The sequence below is a fragment of the Serinus canaria genome, chromosome 18 (assembly GCF_022539315.1).
Source record: "Serinus canaria isolate serCan28SL12 chromosome 18, serCan2020, whole genome shotgun sequence".
Taxonomy (NCBI): domain Eukaryota; kingdom Metazoa; phylum Chordata; class Aves; order Passeriformes; family Fringillidae; genus Serinus; species Serinus canaria.
The window spans coordinates 8,571,424-8,586,478 of NC_066331.1; the positions used below are offsets into that span (position 1 = coordinate 8,571,424).

The 15,055-nt window shown below is 42.0% G+C and overlaps 1 protein-coding gene and 1 long non-coding RNA gene across 5 annotated transcripts in view; one reads left to right on the plus strand and one right to left on the minus strand.

The window, feature by feature from the left end:
- Nucleotides 1-13,104, plus strand: part of NARF (nuclear prelamin A recognition factor) — a 23,495-nt gene extending 10,391 nt beyond the window's left edge. For 3 of the 4 annotated variants that reach the window (XM_018919151.3, XM_050981247.1, XM_050981248.1), the window contains 7 exons: nt 556-690; nt 4,869-4,987; nt 5,852-5,981; nt 6,635-6,707; nt 9,552-9,689; nt 10,258-10,415; nt 10,983-13,104. In XM_018919151.3, coding sequence (XP_018774696.3) covers nt 556-690; nt 4,869-4,987; nt 5,852-5,981; nt 6,635-6,707; nt 9,552-9,689; nt 10,258-10,415; nt 10,983-11,224 — 995 coding nt within the window. In that variant the 3' untranslated portion in view covers nt 11,225-13,104. The remainder of the gene's footprint in view (nt 1-555; nt 691-4,868; nt 4,988-5,851; nt 5,982-6,634; nt 6,708-9,551; nt 9,690-10,257; nt 10,416-10,982) is intronic. The other variant, XM_050981249.1, reaches the window with a different exon arrangement.
- The window catches only part of LOC127060238 (uncharacterized), a 5,889-nt gene continuing 3,372 nt past the window's right edge, over nt 12,539-15,055 (minus strand). Inside the window, exon 2 of the long non-coding RNA XR_007779017.1 lies at nt 12,539-15,055. This exon is cut by the window's right edge and continues 516 nt beyond it. This is a non-coding gene — a long non-coding RNA (uncharacterized LOC127060238).

A 15,055-nucleotide genomic window follows, 5' to 3' on the forward strand; every position in this document is an offset into this window, starting at 1 on the left:
TCCTAGAATGAATTCATTATCTAGCCTCACTTCTGTGGGGATGTGCTCAGTGTTACGTAGGCTCACAGGGAGTGTGTTGCCAAGTGAGCAGCCAGAAGGTCTCTGCTCTGGTGGTGATATGCTCCTGTAGCTCTGCAAACAACTTGAGCAATGGCAGATATGCCTCTTAGCTGGATATGATTTTTTTGTGACTTCAGCATGTCTTGAAAAGAACATTCCTTTGCAAGAGTCACTGCATGTCACCCAGGAGTCGTGACATCCTGTTCACTTGAGCTAGAAGTGACAGATGCAAAGTGCTCAGAAGGAAGCAGAGAATGTTTGCAGTGCTGCTGGCAGCAGTAGCCTCTTGGTGGTCCTTTTCAGCTCAGGATGTAGAAGATGTTTTTGCAGTGTATGGCTTTTATTTATGACTCTGCTGTTAGTGCAAATGTACAGAGGGGAAGGAATATACCTGTTGATCCTTCAATATTTTTCATAGGCCTGGAACTTTGAAAGGAGTTTTTGAGGTGGAAAACATTTTAGTGATTCCCTGTTGCTTTCTGCTCGCTTCCCTAGGGGTGCATTATGTGTTTGACACCACCATAGCTGCAGATTTCAGTATCCTGGAGAGCCAGAGGGAATTTGTGCAGCGGTACCAACGGAGGAACCAGGAGGAACATGCCTTACCAATGTTTGCCTCTGCTTGCCCTGGTGAGAACTGATTTATCCATCCTTCCTTCCCTTCAAACTGGAACCACCAAGGAGCTGAGGAAAGGGTGGCTTCCTTTGGGAGCCTTAGATAATTAAAACATTTTTGATTTGCTTTTGAGGGACATCAAGCACACAGTGTTTGTTCCCAGTATCACTGGTGATCCTGAGTGCATTTCAGTGCTTGGAATTGAGAATCAGAACTGGAATGGAGGAGTTTAGTGGGTGTTTCTTGTGTGTTCAGACCTCAACGTTTAACTGGGCATTTCCTGATTGAAAAGAATCTTAAAGGAATTTTGATAGAATTAAACCACAACCTCTGTAACCTGAAGCAAAGTTTAGAACTTGCCACTTAAGCCTAGGGGAAAGTAGCAAGTGACATTGTTTGTGATGACTGTGAGATAATATGTCTGACACTTGGAAAATAATTCTCACATGAAGTGTCACAGACTTGACTCACTGAATGTCTCAGTTCTGAGAACCTTACACCTCAGAAGGTGTTCTGTATGAGCAGAACCTGCACTTGTACCAGCTGAAAAGATGCAGAACATGCAGTCACTGCTTATCTTTCCCATTGTTAGCACAGCACCATTTCAATTAAAGTAAAAAGTCACATTCCTAAAAAGAAGTATCAAAAAGGAGGTAGCAGTAACTCCTTTGCCTAACACCCTCATCAACTTCACCCTCAAGTTCATAGTGTTGCTTTTCAAAAGGCTGATAAAAATACCAAAATACTTCTTGCTAGCTTTGAAATAACTCAAGTGGATTGCATTTATTAAAGAAATGTTAGAGTGATGATGAATTGCAGTGATCCCCAGAATTTGCTTTTGTTATTGATTGTTTGAATTATACTTGTATTTTTGTTTGTTCTATGTATTTTGTAGTGCAAATATTTGGGTTATGCTTTAACTACTACATATATGTATTAAAAATATGTCTCTTTTTTTTTTTTTCTGTTACTGTTATCTTAGTGTAACCTCTTATCTTCAGGAGCAGACATATCAAATACTGCTTTTTTTTCATGTAAAACCTGTGCAGCTGAAACACCCTTGTTACTTAGTTTTGTTGTCTTGTATTTGCTTTAGGTAAAATTCAAAACCTGAGGATTTCTTTTAGAATTTCTGAGATAATTTAAATTTGTTTCATCTGGAAACAGAGCTCAGATTATCTGCTGCTCTCAGTGGAAATACTGTAAAATAGTTAAGGGAGCACTTTCCTTGTCCTTGTATGGTCTGCACAAGATAGTTTTTGGTGTCAGTGCTGGTTTTGGTGTCAGCTCTCTGCTGTGATAGAGATGGTAGCAGCAGCATGGGTGCTTTCCATTTCTGGGAAACTAACCCAGAATATCACTGTAAATCCATTTTGAAAACATGGTGTATTTCTTTGTCAGCAATTAGAGAAAGCAAAAATCCTGATTAGTCATCTTACAAGTGATGCTGTTCAGTGTCTTTCCTGTCCTTATTTGTCTGTGTGCATTTTCTGTTCATTTTTCTCCTTCCTCTTTCTACCCCCAGATGAGATAAATTTGTCCCAGAGATGTTGTTTACTGGGTGTATTCAGCACAAAATGGTTTTTATATAGCTCTGTAGATGCAAGGTCAATGGGAACTCAAGTAGAAATGCTTTGCTCTCTTTTTATCTTGGTGTGTGACTTTGCACAGACCTATCACCCTCTGCAGCAGGCTGGGGTGTGACATCTGCCATGAGCAAAGAGCAGAGCCTGCACAGTCCAGAACCTGAGAAAAGCTGTTCTCTTGTCCCTGTCTTAATTCTTCACCTCCTGCTGCTCTCTGGGGAGAAACTGAGCTCATCTTTGGGTTTTCCTGTTGAAAGAACAGCAGTGTTACTACTGATAGTATATGTAATATCTCCAGAGAATCAGTTCCCTTCCTTAATGTACTAAGCTGGTGAGCAACATGAAGCATTTGCTCTGGTGGTTTTAAGGCACTGCCAACCTCTGTGTCCTCCCAGAAAAGCCAATGGGGCAGAAGCAGCAGGAAGATCATAAGTATTGAGGATTCTGATGTGTTTGTCCCAGTCAGTGAATTTCCTTTTCCAGGAATGAGGTTTTACACTAGCAAAAATTTGCTTAGTTTTTGGATTTCCTACAGATGCATACATGCATCTTCATGATCTCACAAGAAACCACCAAAAATAACATGGTCTGAGCTACAGCTGCAGGGATTTATCTGGTAATTTGTAATGCTTTCTTGCTCTTTGATGGCAACACAAGCCAGCAAATGGCCAAGAATCCCAATGAATTTCTGAAGGGTGTAGGTCTGGATGAGTGCTGGTGTTCCCTGACCTAAGAATGGGGTGTCTGAGGTTTTCCTTCCCTGTGGCTCTGCACTTCAGCCCTGTGGTGAGGGGGCACACACAGCAGTGGGTGTGTGGTGCAGATAAATGCTCACTCACCCAGGCTGCCTGTACAATTAACCAGTGACTAATGAGACTAATGATCTTTGGGAGCTGCAGCTGTGAGACACTTGTTCCATCCACTGCAAGGACAGAAACAATTTAGGGAATTGCTTCCGACAATACCTGTCAGAAATCTCCTGGGGTTTAGTGAAATTTCCTTATAGGTCATGACTACAATATCAAAAATATTCCAATTATAAGAACCAGCCTCATAGCAGGAGTGCTGGGGTGATTAATGGTGAGTACAAGTATTTTAAAAACTGTCCTTGTTGTGTTTGAAGCAGTTTTTGTTCTGTTTGGACAGCACTTGAGTCTAAAGCCATTTAGGATATACCTGTAATGCAGAATATACTAATACAGCTTTTTACCAAGCACCAATAAATTGAGCTTTTTTGTAGGTAATATCTTGGACTTGAAGTCCCAGTTGAAGGTGGACATTAGGCAAACTTCCAGTTCAGACTTGCAATTCAGTACAGCCCTAATCGATAAAATCCATGGTCCTGAGATCTTCCCACAGCAGAAATGAATTCTTGTTGAAGATGGTGTGTGCCTTGGAGGTTTTTGTGGAAACCAGCTTGAAGTCTGTGCAAAACAAGAATTGGGAATATTTAAACAGCTGGAGGACCTTTGGGTCTTCCTAATATTTAGCACCTTCTCATTTTCATCAGTAAAATCTTATTACACTAGGAAAATTATTTCTCTGCTACAGAGAGACATCATCTGAACATGCTTCCATTTGTGGTATTGTTCTGACTTAAACAGGACCAGGTGCTTTTACCACATAAGTGGTAATTTCAAGCTTAAAAGTTAATCTCCAGGTTTTCCCCTTCCTGGGCAGCATGTACTGCTCAGCAGTTTCTCTCTTTTATGTAATCACTGATTTGCATGAAGACAAAAACATGATCTTTCTTCACCATTTCTAGCACCAAAAGCAACACACCTGCCTTGAAGGCTGGGCCTAACTCTGCTGCACAGTGTAGGTGTCATGTAGGTGAAAAAAGCTCCAAACCCTTGCTGGGAAGGATTCTGGGCTTTTCACTGAGAGCTACAGAGCCCAAGAAAGAATTGCACACTCTAAATACCTTGATTTGTTCATTTATTGGGAGAATAATGCAGCAGCTCTGGATGTTGGGGTGCTGTGGGTATCCACAGCTTGCCCCAGCTGGAATGCTGAAGGGGTCTGGTGGGAGGGGGGATTCCTGAGAAACTGAGGACAGAGTTGCATACAGAGAGATTTCAGGTGGTTCCTGTGAGTGTGGGGGTGTTTTTGAAGGTGTGGCTACTCTAACAATACTAAAAAAAAGCCATTTTTTCCTAGGCTTAATCCATGTGCATCTTGTGATAATTCTTTCATGTGACTGTTCTGTTTTGGGGGAGCAGGCTGGGTGCAGGGATATGAAATCTCAGGAAACACCAGGTTACAGTTAAGCAGCCAAACAGTGCATTTGTTGTAGAATGTGGTGATCCAAGGGCTGAGGTCTAGAAGGTCAAATTTCTGTTACCTGGGGTCTTGTTCTTTCTGCTTTGTTAAATCTCTGCATGAGGAAGGGCAACGGGTCATGAAGTTCACAGTGGACCTTGGTCTAGCATTCATGGCACAGTGAATTATTGACTAAAGCATTATTAACAGAGCCCTGAGGTTTCCTGTGGCTCCCAGACATGTCCTCCCTGTTGTGAAGGTGGCATCATTTCCAGGATGTGTTGACTGCCCCTTGCTGTGCTCATGTCTCCTCCTCTGTGCCTGTAATTTTCTTGTGGTTCCAGGTTGGATCCGTTATGCTGAAAGGGTACTCACCAACCTGGTCACCTCTCACATCTGCACTGCAAAGTCTCCACAGCAGATCATGGGCTCCCTAGTGAAGGGCTACTTTGCCAGGCAGCAGGTAAGTAATTTATTTTTACCATTATATTTATTTTTACCATTATATTCTTCTAAATAGAGCAGATGGGCTTTAATCCTGAGATACAGATCTTAGTGTATTATATTTGTCCTTTACTTGAAGAAGAAATGGTGCTCTGTGCTGTACAAGTGTCCATGATGAGAAGAATGTACAAAGCACCTCATTTCATGCAGTGCAGTATGAACTGGCAGCAGTCCTTGCACCCCCAGTGCAACATGGATTTAGATATTTGTGGGTAAAGTTAAATCCATAGCAGTTAAAGGTTTTTTTTTTTTTGTGAAATGCTGCCTGTGTAGTTCTACAGCATAGCCAAAACAGGAGTCAGGAGAATAATGTGGAAATTGCCCTGTTACCTGAGCTCAATAAAAGCACTGTATCCTTGGAGCTAACCTTCTTATCTCCTTAGTTTTGTATGTTGAAAAAATTGCTGTTCTTTGCATACCATACCTAAAAGGAACCCCAGGCACGTGCTGTAGGGGGGGCAGGGTTGCACATGGATAGACAAATTCTGAAGGGCTTGCTCTGGGTGAAAGTGAGTGGGTGACAGCCAGAAACCAGAACTCTGAACTCCTGACTTGTGTTCACTTTCTAAAGCAATCAAAAAGCTGCAGAAAACGTGGTCTGAGGGAATTTGTTCCAGCCAGCAGACTGACTTTGGAAGTTTGTTGCTGATGCTTTCTGACTTCTGGCAAATCATTATGTGTGAGCATTCTTTCAATTTAATGTAGGGACTTATTCCTGATATTGCCTGCATGAGGTTTATGTCACTTTTTTTGTCCCTGTCATCCTTCAAACTGCCTTTTGCTCTTCATGGAGTTCACATGTGCTCCCTTCTGTATTCCACAGAACTTGTCTCCTGATAAAATTTTCCATGTAGTCGTGGCACCTTGTTATGACAAAAAGCTGGAAGCCTTGAGGGAAGATTTCTACACTGCCTTGTATAATTCAGCAGAAGTTGATTGTGTCCTGACATCAGGTTAATTTTTTTTAACTTATCTATAAATATATAAGTGAATCACCATTTTTAGAATAGCCTTTTTGCCAGAATTTGCTTTTTTCAAGTCTGCTTTAGTCATAAGGTTGACTTTTATCTGCTTTAAAAATTAGTACCTATTTTTGTGCTCCTGGTAGTACAAGTACTGCACAGGGAAGGCAGAGTGACACATCCTTTCCTTCTAAGTTGCTATTCATCTAAAAACATCAGGTATTTTGACAGCCTGCTAAAGAAGGTAAAAGTTCTGCAAATCCATATTTAAAACAATTGTCTGGCTTTTCTGTGGTCATTATTTTATTAGGAATTATTCTTGATTCACAGCACCAGTTGCCTTTTGGTGAGGATCTGGTCTTTAGCCTTAGTGTCCAAACATCCTGCAGTGCAGTTTGGGTATTTCCAGACTTGGCCTAACAGAAAGGCTGAGGAGATGAGCAGAGTTTGGGCAAGCTGAAAGCCCCTTTTCTTTGAGGCAGGAATTGTCAGGCTTCTCAGTCACTGCAGGGAGGTGGCTGTAGGAGGAGCTGGAGAATGTGACACAGAGCACATGCAGGTGTTGGGATGCTGATCTCTGAAACAGAGGCACAGTGGGTGTTGTGCTTTGTGATGAAAGTAAAATGTCATGTGTTTTCCTACAGGTGAAATTGTCCAAATAATGGAACAGAAAAATGTGTCAATGAAAGATGTGACTGAAGTAGCTGTAGATAGTTTGTAAGTAGTTTTGTTGTGGATTGCTTCCTTGTTTTGATGACAAATGACATGTTGGGGCATATTCAGCATTGTTGGATAAAGCTCTTTTTTGACTTAGAGGTGGGGCAACTGAGAGGCATTTTAAAAACTTTTATTCCATTTTCAGTCTCATGAGAAGGGTGAGACAATACAGGTGTTACAATTCACACTACCACAATCAGAAGCCAACTATTTCTTAATTATAATACACTATAAGCATTTCTTGGTTTATCAGTTTTAGTTACGCTGTGTTGTAAATGTCTTAAAGTCAGTCATCTAAAATTACTCCTTGTGGGTCTTACTACAATGCATTTTTACAGTTTTATATTCTAAGGTATTTAGTCTTATTTGTAAGGTCATCTTTTGAACTTGTTTTTAGTTCAGTTTCTCTCTTAACAAAGTCTGTTTTATTCTATGGTATTTTTAAGTCAGTATTTCTTATTTTAAGGTTTGCATACAGGTGTACACTATGTCAGTTTTCTGTCAACCTTTGAGAATTTTCTATAAACCCATTTTCCACACAACATAAACTGCTCAGAAGAATGTTTTTTCTTTTTAGAGAAAAAAACCTGCATCAAAGCCTGAGTATACACAGCTTTACCCTTATATAGTGCCCAAACCCACAAAAATACTCTCTTAGAAGTTCATTGCTATATATAAAAGTAATATGAAACAGATAATATAAACCTGCATGTACTGTCTAAATGCAAAGCAGATAATTTGAGGTAATGACCCTTATACAGTAACTCTTCTAAAATTTGTGACTTGAAGATTTGTGTAGCTCCTGATTGATATTTAAGAATTATTTGGTTTTATTTATTGATAACTACTGATTATTTGCAGCAGTAATAGATGTGACTGTATGAAGTTCAAGCCTTGCTAGTCAGTGTGGCTGGCTGGGGGTGCTGGCTCTGTTCAGAGCTCTCTGTGCTCTTTGTGTAGAGCCCAACAGCCTGATCTGCCCTGTGCACACAGTGCTGGGGCTGACCATCTGCTCTGGGCTCCCCTCTCTTTCGCAGCAGCATCCTGGCAGTAAATTTCCACTCCCCAATATGTTCATGTGGATTGCTGGAAGCAGTACCCTTTCAGGAAATGGTAGTTAATTGGGTTTTATACTGAGGACAGCAGTCAGTTTTTCAAGATTAGATCAGCTGAATTGTGCTTAGATGAGAAGCACACAAAGCACTGGAGAGGTTTTGTTTCCATCCCTTATGCTTGGCTCAGGGAGCAGCCTGTGTGGTGTTTCATTCTCAGGCTTGGTTACAGAGGCTGCTCTCCCTGATCTTTGTTCAGCTGTGACAGATGTTCCTTGGTACCTTTCCAAAGGGCTGCTAGTGGAGCAATGAACGTGCTGTCTTGCACAAAACAGAAAGCTCTGGAAGTTTTGAAAAAATCCTTTTCAGTTCCAGCTAGAATCCTGCTTGGACCTAGAGGGGAGAAATGTGAGCGGGTCAGTGGGAACATGCTCAGAGCTGTGTTTGTAGTGCAGCTCCTTTGATTGCTTCTACCTGAGGTTGTCACACAGAATGAGAATGAATAAAGTTCTTGCAGGAATAATCACAGAGACACTCCTGTAATTCTGTATCAGGATCACACAGAGACAGGCTTTTAATTCTGTATCAGCCTGTCCAGTGAAAGGCCAAGCTGTTCATTAGTGCTGGTTCATTAGCTCAATTTATAGAATAGAGAATGTCCTCAGCTGGAAGGAGCCCACAGGGATCACCCAGTGCAGCCCCTGGCCCTGCTCAGACACCCCAACAAGCCCACCCTGGGCATCCCTGGCAGCCTCAGGGCTGTGCCCATTCCCTGGGGAGCCTGGGCAGTGCCCAGCACCCTCTGGGGGAGACCCCTTCCCTGAGATCCAGCCAAACCTCCCCTGGCACAGCTCCAGCCATTCCTCACAGAGCAGAGACCAGATCTGTCCCTCAGGAGCAGCTGCAGATCCTAGTGAGGTCTGGCCTCAGTCTCCTCCAGGCTGAACAAGCCAAGTGCCCTCAATTTGTGTTGGAAAATAATATTAATTTTTAAAAGGACCAATCTGAAAATACTGGTTCAACTGTGAGACCTAATGACATAAATTCTTGCTCTTCTGGGGTCTTAAAAGTAGATCTTGCAGAGAAATTGAAACAACTGGAAGTCATGCTCTGAAAACAAGCCCCAGCACAGCAGCAATTTGTGATAAAGTGCTGGGTATTAAAACAGTTGTATGAATGTGGGCTCTTCAGAGCTGCTTTTAAATGGGGAGAGGTGAACTTCCAGGAGATGCCCTTGGGCTATGATCTCCCATTTTCTCTCCTGAATCATAGTGTAGCACTTATTTTCAGTGTACACTGTTCTAACCTGGCTGCAGCTCTGCTGATGTGGTGTGATTTTTACTGGCACAGTGTTACAGACTGTGACAAACAGTTCCTAAAGCAGGAGAACTGTCAGCAAAGACTTGTAACTTCTGAAGGAGTTTTGTATTCTCACACATTATTCTCTCAAAAAATGACCATTTATTTAAATAATTTTATTTAAATTATTTTCCCCCAAAATGGCTCTTGAGCAGTAAATGGTTGTTAAAAAAATCTTCAGATTGTGATGAAGGTTCATTTTTATAAATTACTGTTGCTTGATAATTCTCAACATGGAAAGCCCTGCATCTTTTTTTTTAAATTGATTTTATTTTATCATCTCACTGCTGTCCTGAGTAATTTACATTTTTTAAGCTGTAATAAATAAAACTGTAATGTGTTCTCAGTGCTACAAAAAGGAGACACACACTACTTTATTGAAGTGAAAGAGTGAAATTTTTGGAGTTGATCTTCCATTTTGTTGTTCCCTAAGGTTTGATGACTTAAAGGAGGGGGATGTAGTAAGGCATGATGGCAAAAGATCTGATGGTTACCTGGAGCACATTTTTAAACATGCTGCAAAGGAGCTTTTTGGCGTGGATGTCAAGGAGATAACCTACAAAGCACTAAAGTAAGTTAGACTTTTGTGTCCTTGTTATGTAGGCTGGGTGAGCTAGAACAGAAGAGGGAATTTCCAGCTGGATGGGACCCACAGCAGTCACTTGCTCCAGCTGCCTGAGCACTTTGAACAAAAGTTAAAGCATTTTATTGAGGGTTTTGTCCAGAAGTCCCTGAGGCACTGAGAGCCTTGGGGCATTGGCAAGGAACTGATTCCTGCAGCCCAGGAACTCCCCTGCTTTGGGTGGTGCTGCAGTGGCAGCAGGTACTGCTGACCTGGTCTGATGGGCAGTTCCAGGCTATAAACCTGTTCTAAACCTGCAGGTCTCTCACTGGAAAGCAGCTCCTGCTGGTACTCATTTTATTAAAACCTTACCTGCACTTAAAAATTAAGTAGAATTCTATTACAAAGATTCCACCCCAAGTTCTGCTTAACTCAGTTTAGAAAGTGGAAGAGTTCACCTTGATCTCACTGTTCCACTTGTCCTGCTCCCTGTGGAGCATCTGAATACAAACTGGCACAGTTGGGTTGTTCCTCTGGGAATGCAGGGGGTTAAAATGTTCTCTCTGTGTCTTGACAGGAACAAGGACTTTCAAGAAGTTACCCTTGAAAAGGATGGGGAGACAGTGCTGCGTTTTGCAGCAGCTTATGGCTTCAGGAATATCCAAAACATGGTCCTGAAGTTGAAAAAAGGAAAGTTTTTCTACCATTTTGTCGAAGTCCTTGCCTGCCCGGGAGGTAAAAATAATTGTGGATCCACAGTTGTTCTGCACGTGTATCTTAAATCTCAAAGGAAAGCTGCCTTACAGGCAGGCACTTCATTTCACTCCCTCTTAATTCTCTTCTTAATAATCTAAAATCCCACTGTTTATTGAAGGGTCCAGAACACCAATTACAGGTGCAGGGTTGGCTCAAAAAATGATTGAGTTTTCTAAAATTAGTCACGATGTGATTTGTTCTCTTCTGACCTATAAACAAGTGCCAGTACTGCACTGCCAGACCTCAGAGGATGCTCTGAAATGGTGGTTGTCAAGGGCAAGAAAAAACAAGGAACATAATTAGGATTATAAAACCATGGAGAATGCAGAGAAAGATTTGTGATATGGAAACCTCATTTCCATTAAGATGAAGTTGATATTGGAGTCACTTTAGGTAAATACAAATTGTAACAGCGCTGGGAGGAAGTTTTAAAAAAAAGCTTCCTTTGGAGAAGTGTGAAAAAAGCATTCTGAGTTAACAGAGACTTTCTTTTCATATCAAATCTCCATCACCTTCCATCTTTTTAAATTTTTTTTTTTTCCTAAGGGTGCCTCAATGGAAAGGGCCAGGCCCAGACTGAGGATGGCAAACCAGACAGAGCCCTCCTTGCCCAGATGGAAGAGGTGTACACTGCCATTCCTGTCAGGCTGCCAGAAACCAACCTGCACGTGCAGAGGATGTACCAGGACTGGCTGGAGGGCATGGACTCCAAGAAGGTCCAGGACACTCTGCACACCACCTACAGTGCAGTGAATCAAAGCACGAGCAGCTTGGACATCAAATGGTAACCACTGCAGAGCAGTGCTGGGGCTGCAGGGCAGCACTGGAAGCCTCTGTGCAGTTGGCTCAGTGAGGCTCTGCCCAGCTGGGGCTTGTTTTGGGAAGAAGCATTGCTTTGCAAAACCAGACAAGGCTCCAAAAGCCCTGGTTCCTGCCACTGTCATTGAACTTTTACTGTTTGTCATTTCCTGCGTGCAGTGGATTCCTTCATTCTAAAGCCTGATCTTGCAAGGTACACAAGCCCTTTCTGCCAGGGACAGGGAGTGGAATTCCTGATCAAGTTACTCCCTGAAGTGAAGGTTCACTGCACGAAATGGGCTCCTCCAAGAGGGTGAGATGATTTTACTTCTAGGTCTGCAGTCCCTGTCAACACAGGAATTTCAGTATTGATGCAGTTGGTGTGAGGTAACTTGGGACTTGCTTACCTGGTAAGGAAAGGGCCCTTTTAAAGGACAAGTGAGTATGTGGAGAGATGTAATGAATTTCTATAAGCCTTGCATCCATAATTCAGCAAAAAGTACTCAGTTCCAAACTAGCCACCATTTCTTACTGATGTAGTGTCACAGAGTGCTTCACAGAAACTGAATCTGGGAAGCTGATGCTAAATGGTTCATTTAAAATAGTTCCAAATAGGTTGGTTTGTACAAAAAGAGAACTTTCTTCCCATCTAAGTTTTCTGCCAAGCTTGCAGCCAGGAGTAGTGGTGGTGCTTTCTTTGGCTTCTCTCTGAGAGTGGTACATGCCCAGATTGTTCTTTCATTTGTCTCCATGTTGAAAGACTTCTGCAAAAAATAACTTCCTGGGGTGCCTCTGAGAAAAAATACTGAGCAATGCTAGTGAGCTCATCAGAGTTATGGCATGTTGGCATCATGATTTTTGATGCACTTACTTTTATAAATATGCTATAGAGATTCATTTATCAGACATTGTGAAGTGGTACTGCCATTCAGCTTGTCTGCAACTTCCCCAGTTGTCAGAGAGTTATTCGAGAATGTGATGGACAAAAGAAATTAAGACTCCTGCCAGACTTCTTCAGATTTACCTGATAGCATCAGATCTGTTCACAATTAATGGCTGTTTGAAGCTAGCAAAGTTCTAGCTTTCCTTATGCAGCCTGAGTGTGGATGGGCTTTTTTAACCATTTCATGCAGTTTGAATCAATCTTCTTGCAAATTTCTTCAATATTACTACTGCTTGTATGAGTAAGAAATCCTGCAAAAAACCTGTGAGTGTTTAATATGCACATGTAACCTGGACACAGTGGAATGGGATGAAGCATCAGGGGAGGCAGGGCAAGAGCTGGCATTGGCTAGAGCAGGGAGGCTGAAAAGGAGAGAGACAGCAAACAGCTCTCTTGGTATGGAGCTGTTAAAAGTTGCAGCTTTCCATTGGACCTCCACCTAAATAACAAACAATTGCACTTGGAGGGAGGTTTTTTTTCAAGTGCAAATGAATTTATTTACTGCACTGCCTGAATGCCCACAATGAGATTATGCCCCTGAATTATAGAAATTAGCCTTTGCAAGTTGTTCCTTGTGATAAGAACCATATTTACTGTGGTGCAATATCAGAACATCGACAGAAATCTACCTCTGTACAGGAAGGGAGTCCAGGAGTTGTGGGAAGAGCTGTGTGTAGCTGGAAGTGTCCTAGGTGTGTGTGCTGGAGAAAGGTGGGGGTGTTGTGTGACATTTCAAACCAGATTACTTTCAGAACCAACATCCACCTCCTTCAGTCTGACATTGTTCATCTGCTGTGATTTCCTCCAAAAACTCCACCAGAATTGTAATGTAATAAATGGTCCTGTTCTGTTTGTATAGGCTGTTTCTCTGTATATATGGTTTGTAGCTGGATGCATGTTTAAATTATATCTCTGCTGCTCTTTGTACAGTGTGCTTATTTTTTTATGTGCATTTACTGGGTGCAATGGTACAAAACCAGTTTGCTTTTCTGAGGAAATCTTCAGTAAACTACACAAGAGCTGCCTTGTTGTTCTGAAAGCAGAGCCCTGAGCTGTGTGTTCAAGGTGATGGATCCTGCCAGGGCTGGGTGGTGCTTTGGCCAGTGCTTGCCTGCTGCACTGGAGGGCCTCACTGCCTGTGCTGCTGGGGGAGCCCAGGAATGGGCTGGGCAGTGGCTGAAATCAATCTGCTCTGCTCCCCCTGCAAGGGAAATGGCTGGCTCAGTGTCCAGAATAACCTGTGTCAGCTGCATCCACCATTTCTTCCATCTGCTCAAGGGTTTTAACCTATTGAGGTAGTCACAGTGCAGAGCTGTTGATGATTTGTCTGCTGCAGAATTCTTTTTTAAAGACAAGGCAGGCATCTAACTGAGCTTGTAGTGGTGTTATGGTTTTGCATAACAAACCTTTCCATCACTTCCCTAAATGTCTCCTATGCAAAACCATGACAAGTGGCTACAAAGAATGTATTAGCATTAGTGACCTAAGTAACTGAGACTTGTCTTTTTGGTTTGGTTTTTTTTTCTTGGTCAGCTTTTGTTTTTTAAGAGTAAAATGTTTTAGTTAAGTTTTTTTGGAGTAAAATGTTTTAGTTTTTTAAAGGACTCTTTCAAGTGCCAGTTTTACAGGATAGAACTTTTCTTTCCTTTTAATCTTTCCCCATTCACCTGCTTTCATTGAAATTTTAACATATATCAGAAAACGTTGTTGCAGCTTCATATACAGAGAAATATTTCCCTAAGGTTTGATTCTGGCTTTTGAATCTGCACTTGGAAAGTCCATTAATGTTGACAATATCCACACTTCTGAAATTAGAGCACTATTTAATTTCCTGATTGAATTTCTTGATGCCATAATAATTCCTATTGCTACTGTCACTTCAGCAACAGGAAAAGCTCCTGACATGGCTACAGCTTTACCTCCCCCTTGAATTTTGTGCTGAGATAAAAGGATTTTAAGAAAATGATAAACTGGAGAGATTGTGGGAAAGGAATTGGTAAATGAATCAATAAAATTGTCGTGGGATGTTCTTGACTTGAGCATGTCAGTTGCTGAATTTCTGGGGTTATGGTACTTTCCTCTGAGGCTGCTCCAGCGTGTTGTGAAGTCCCTTTGCCTGCTGCAGGAGGGCTCCCTCAGCCACAGCACCTGTGTGTGTCCTGTGGCCAAGGGCCTGGGCAGCCCTGGGCTGTGCTGTCCCCCAGAGGAATGCAGATACCCAAATGCAGCAGTCTCAGCTGGGTTATACCTGGATGATGTTGAGGTATCCAAATTCTGGTGCTTTGTTTTCCAGTGCAGCATGACCATGAATTGTGAATAAATCTCAGTACTCAATTCTGCACTGGTTCTGTGTCAATGCATGATGTAAAAGTTTAACCCTTTAAGTACACCTAGTTTCACCCAGAGGGTTTGTCTGGGGCCCATCATGTGTGGCACCAATACTGTATCAGCACTTGATGGGACTTTTGGATTACAGCTGCACTTCAGAGTCTGTGAAATGAAATGATGAATGGTAATTAGCTCTCTAAACTGGTCAGGTAATATATTGATTCCTTGCAAGGCAGACAAGCCCTGTGGCTTTGAAGCTCTTGTGCTGGGGTGTGTTTGAAGCCAGCCTGTGAGAGGGGCTGGCTGTGCTGAGGTTACTGGACAGAGACACTTAAAACACAGGAAAAGATCTTTGTGTGAGCCCTGATCCAGAGAAAAGGATGAAAATCAGCTCTGACACAGACAAGGAAATTTTTTCATCACTAGGTTGTGTGAAAATTTAATGAACTGAGCAAAAATTACCATATGTTCTCTTGAGCAGTTGGGACCTGGATTTCTACTAAATAATAACTTGATTTGAAGATGTTCTGTGTTTTTCTCAAGGGTTACC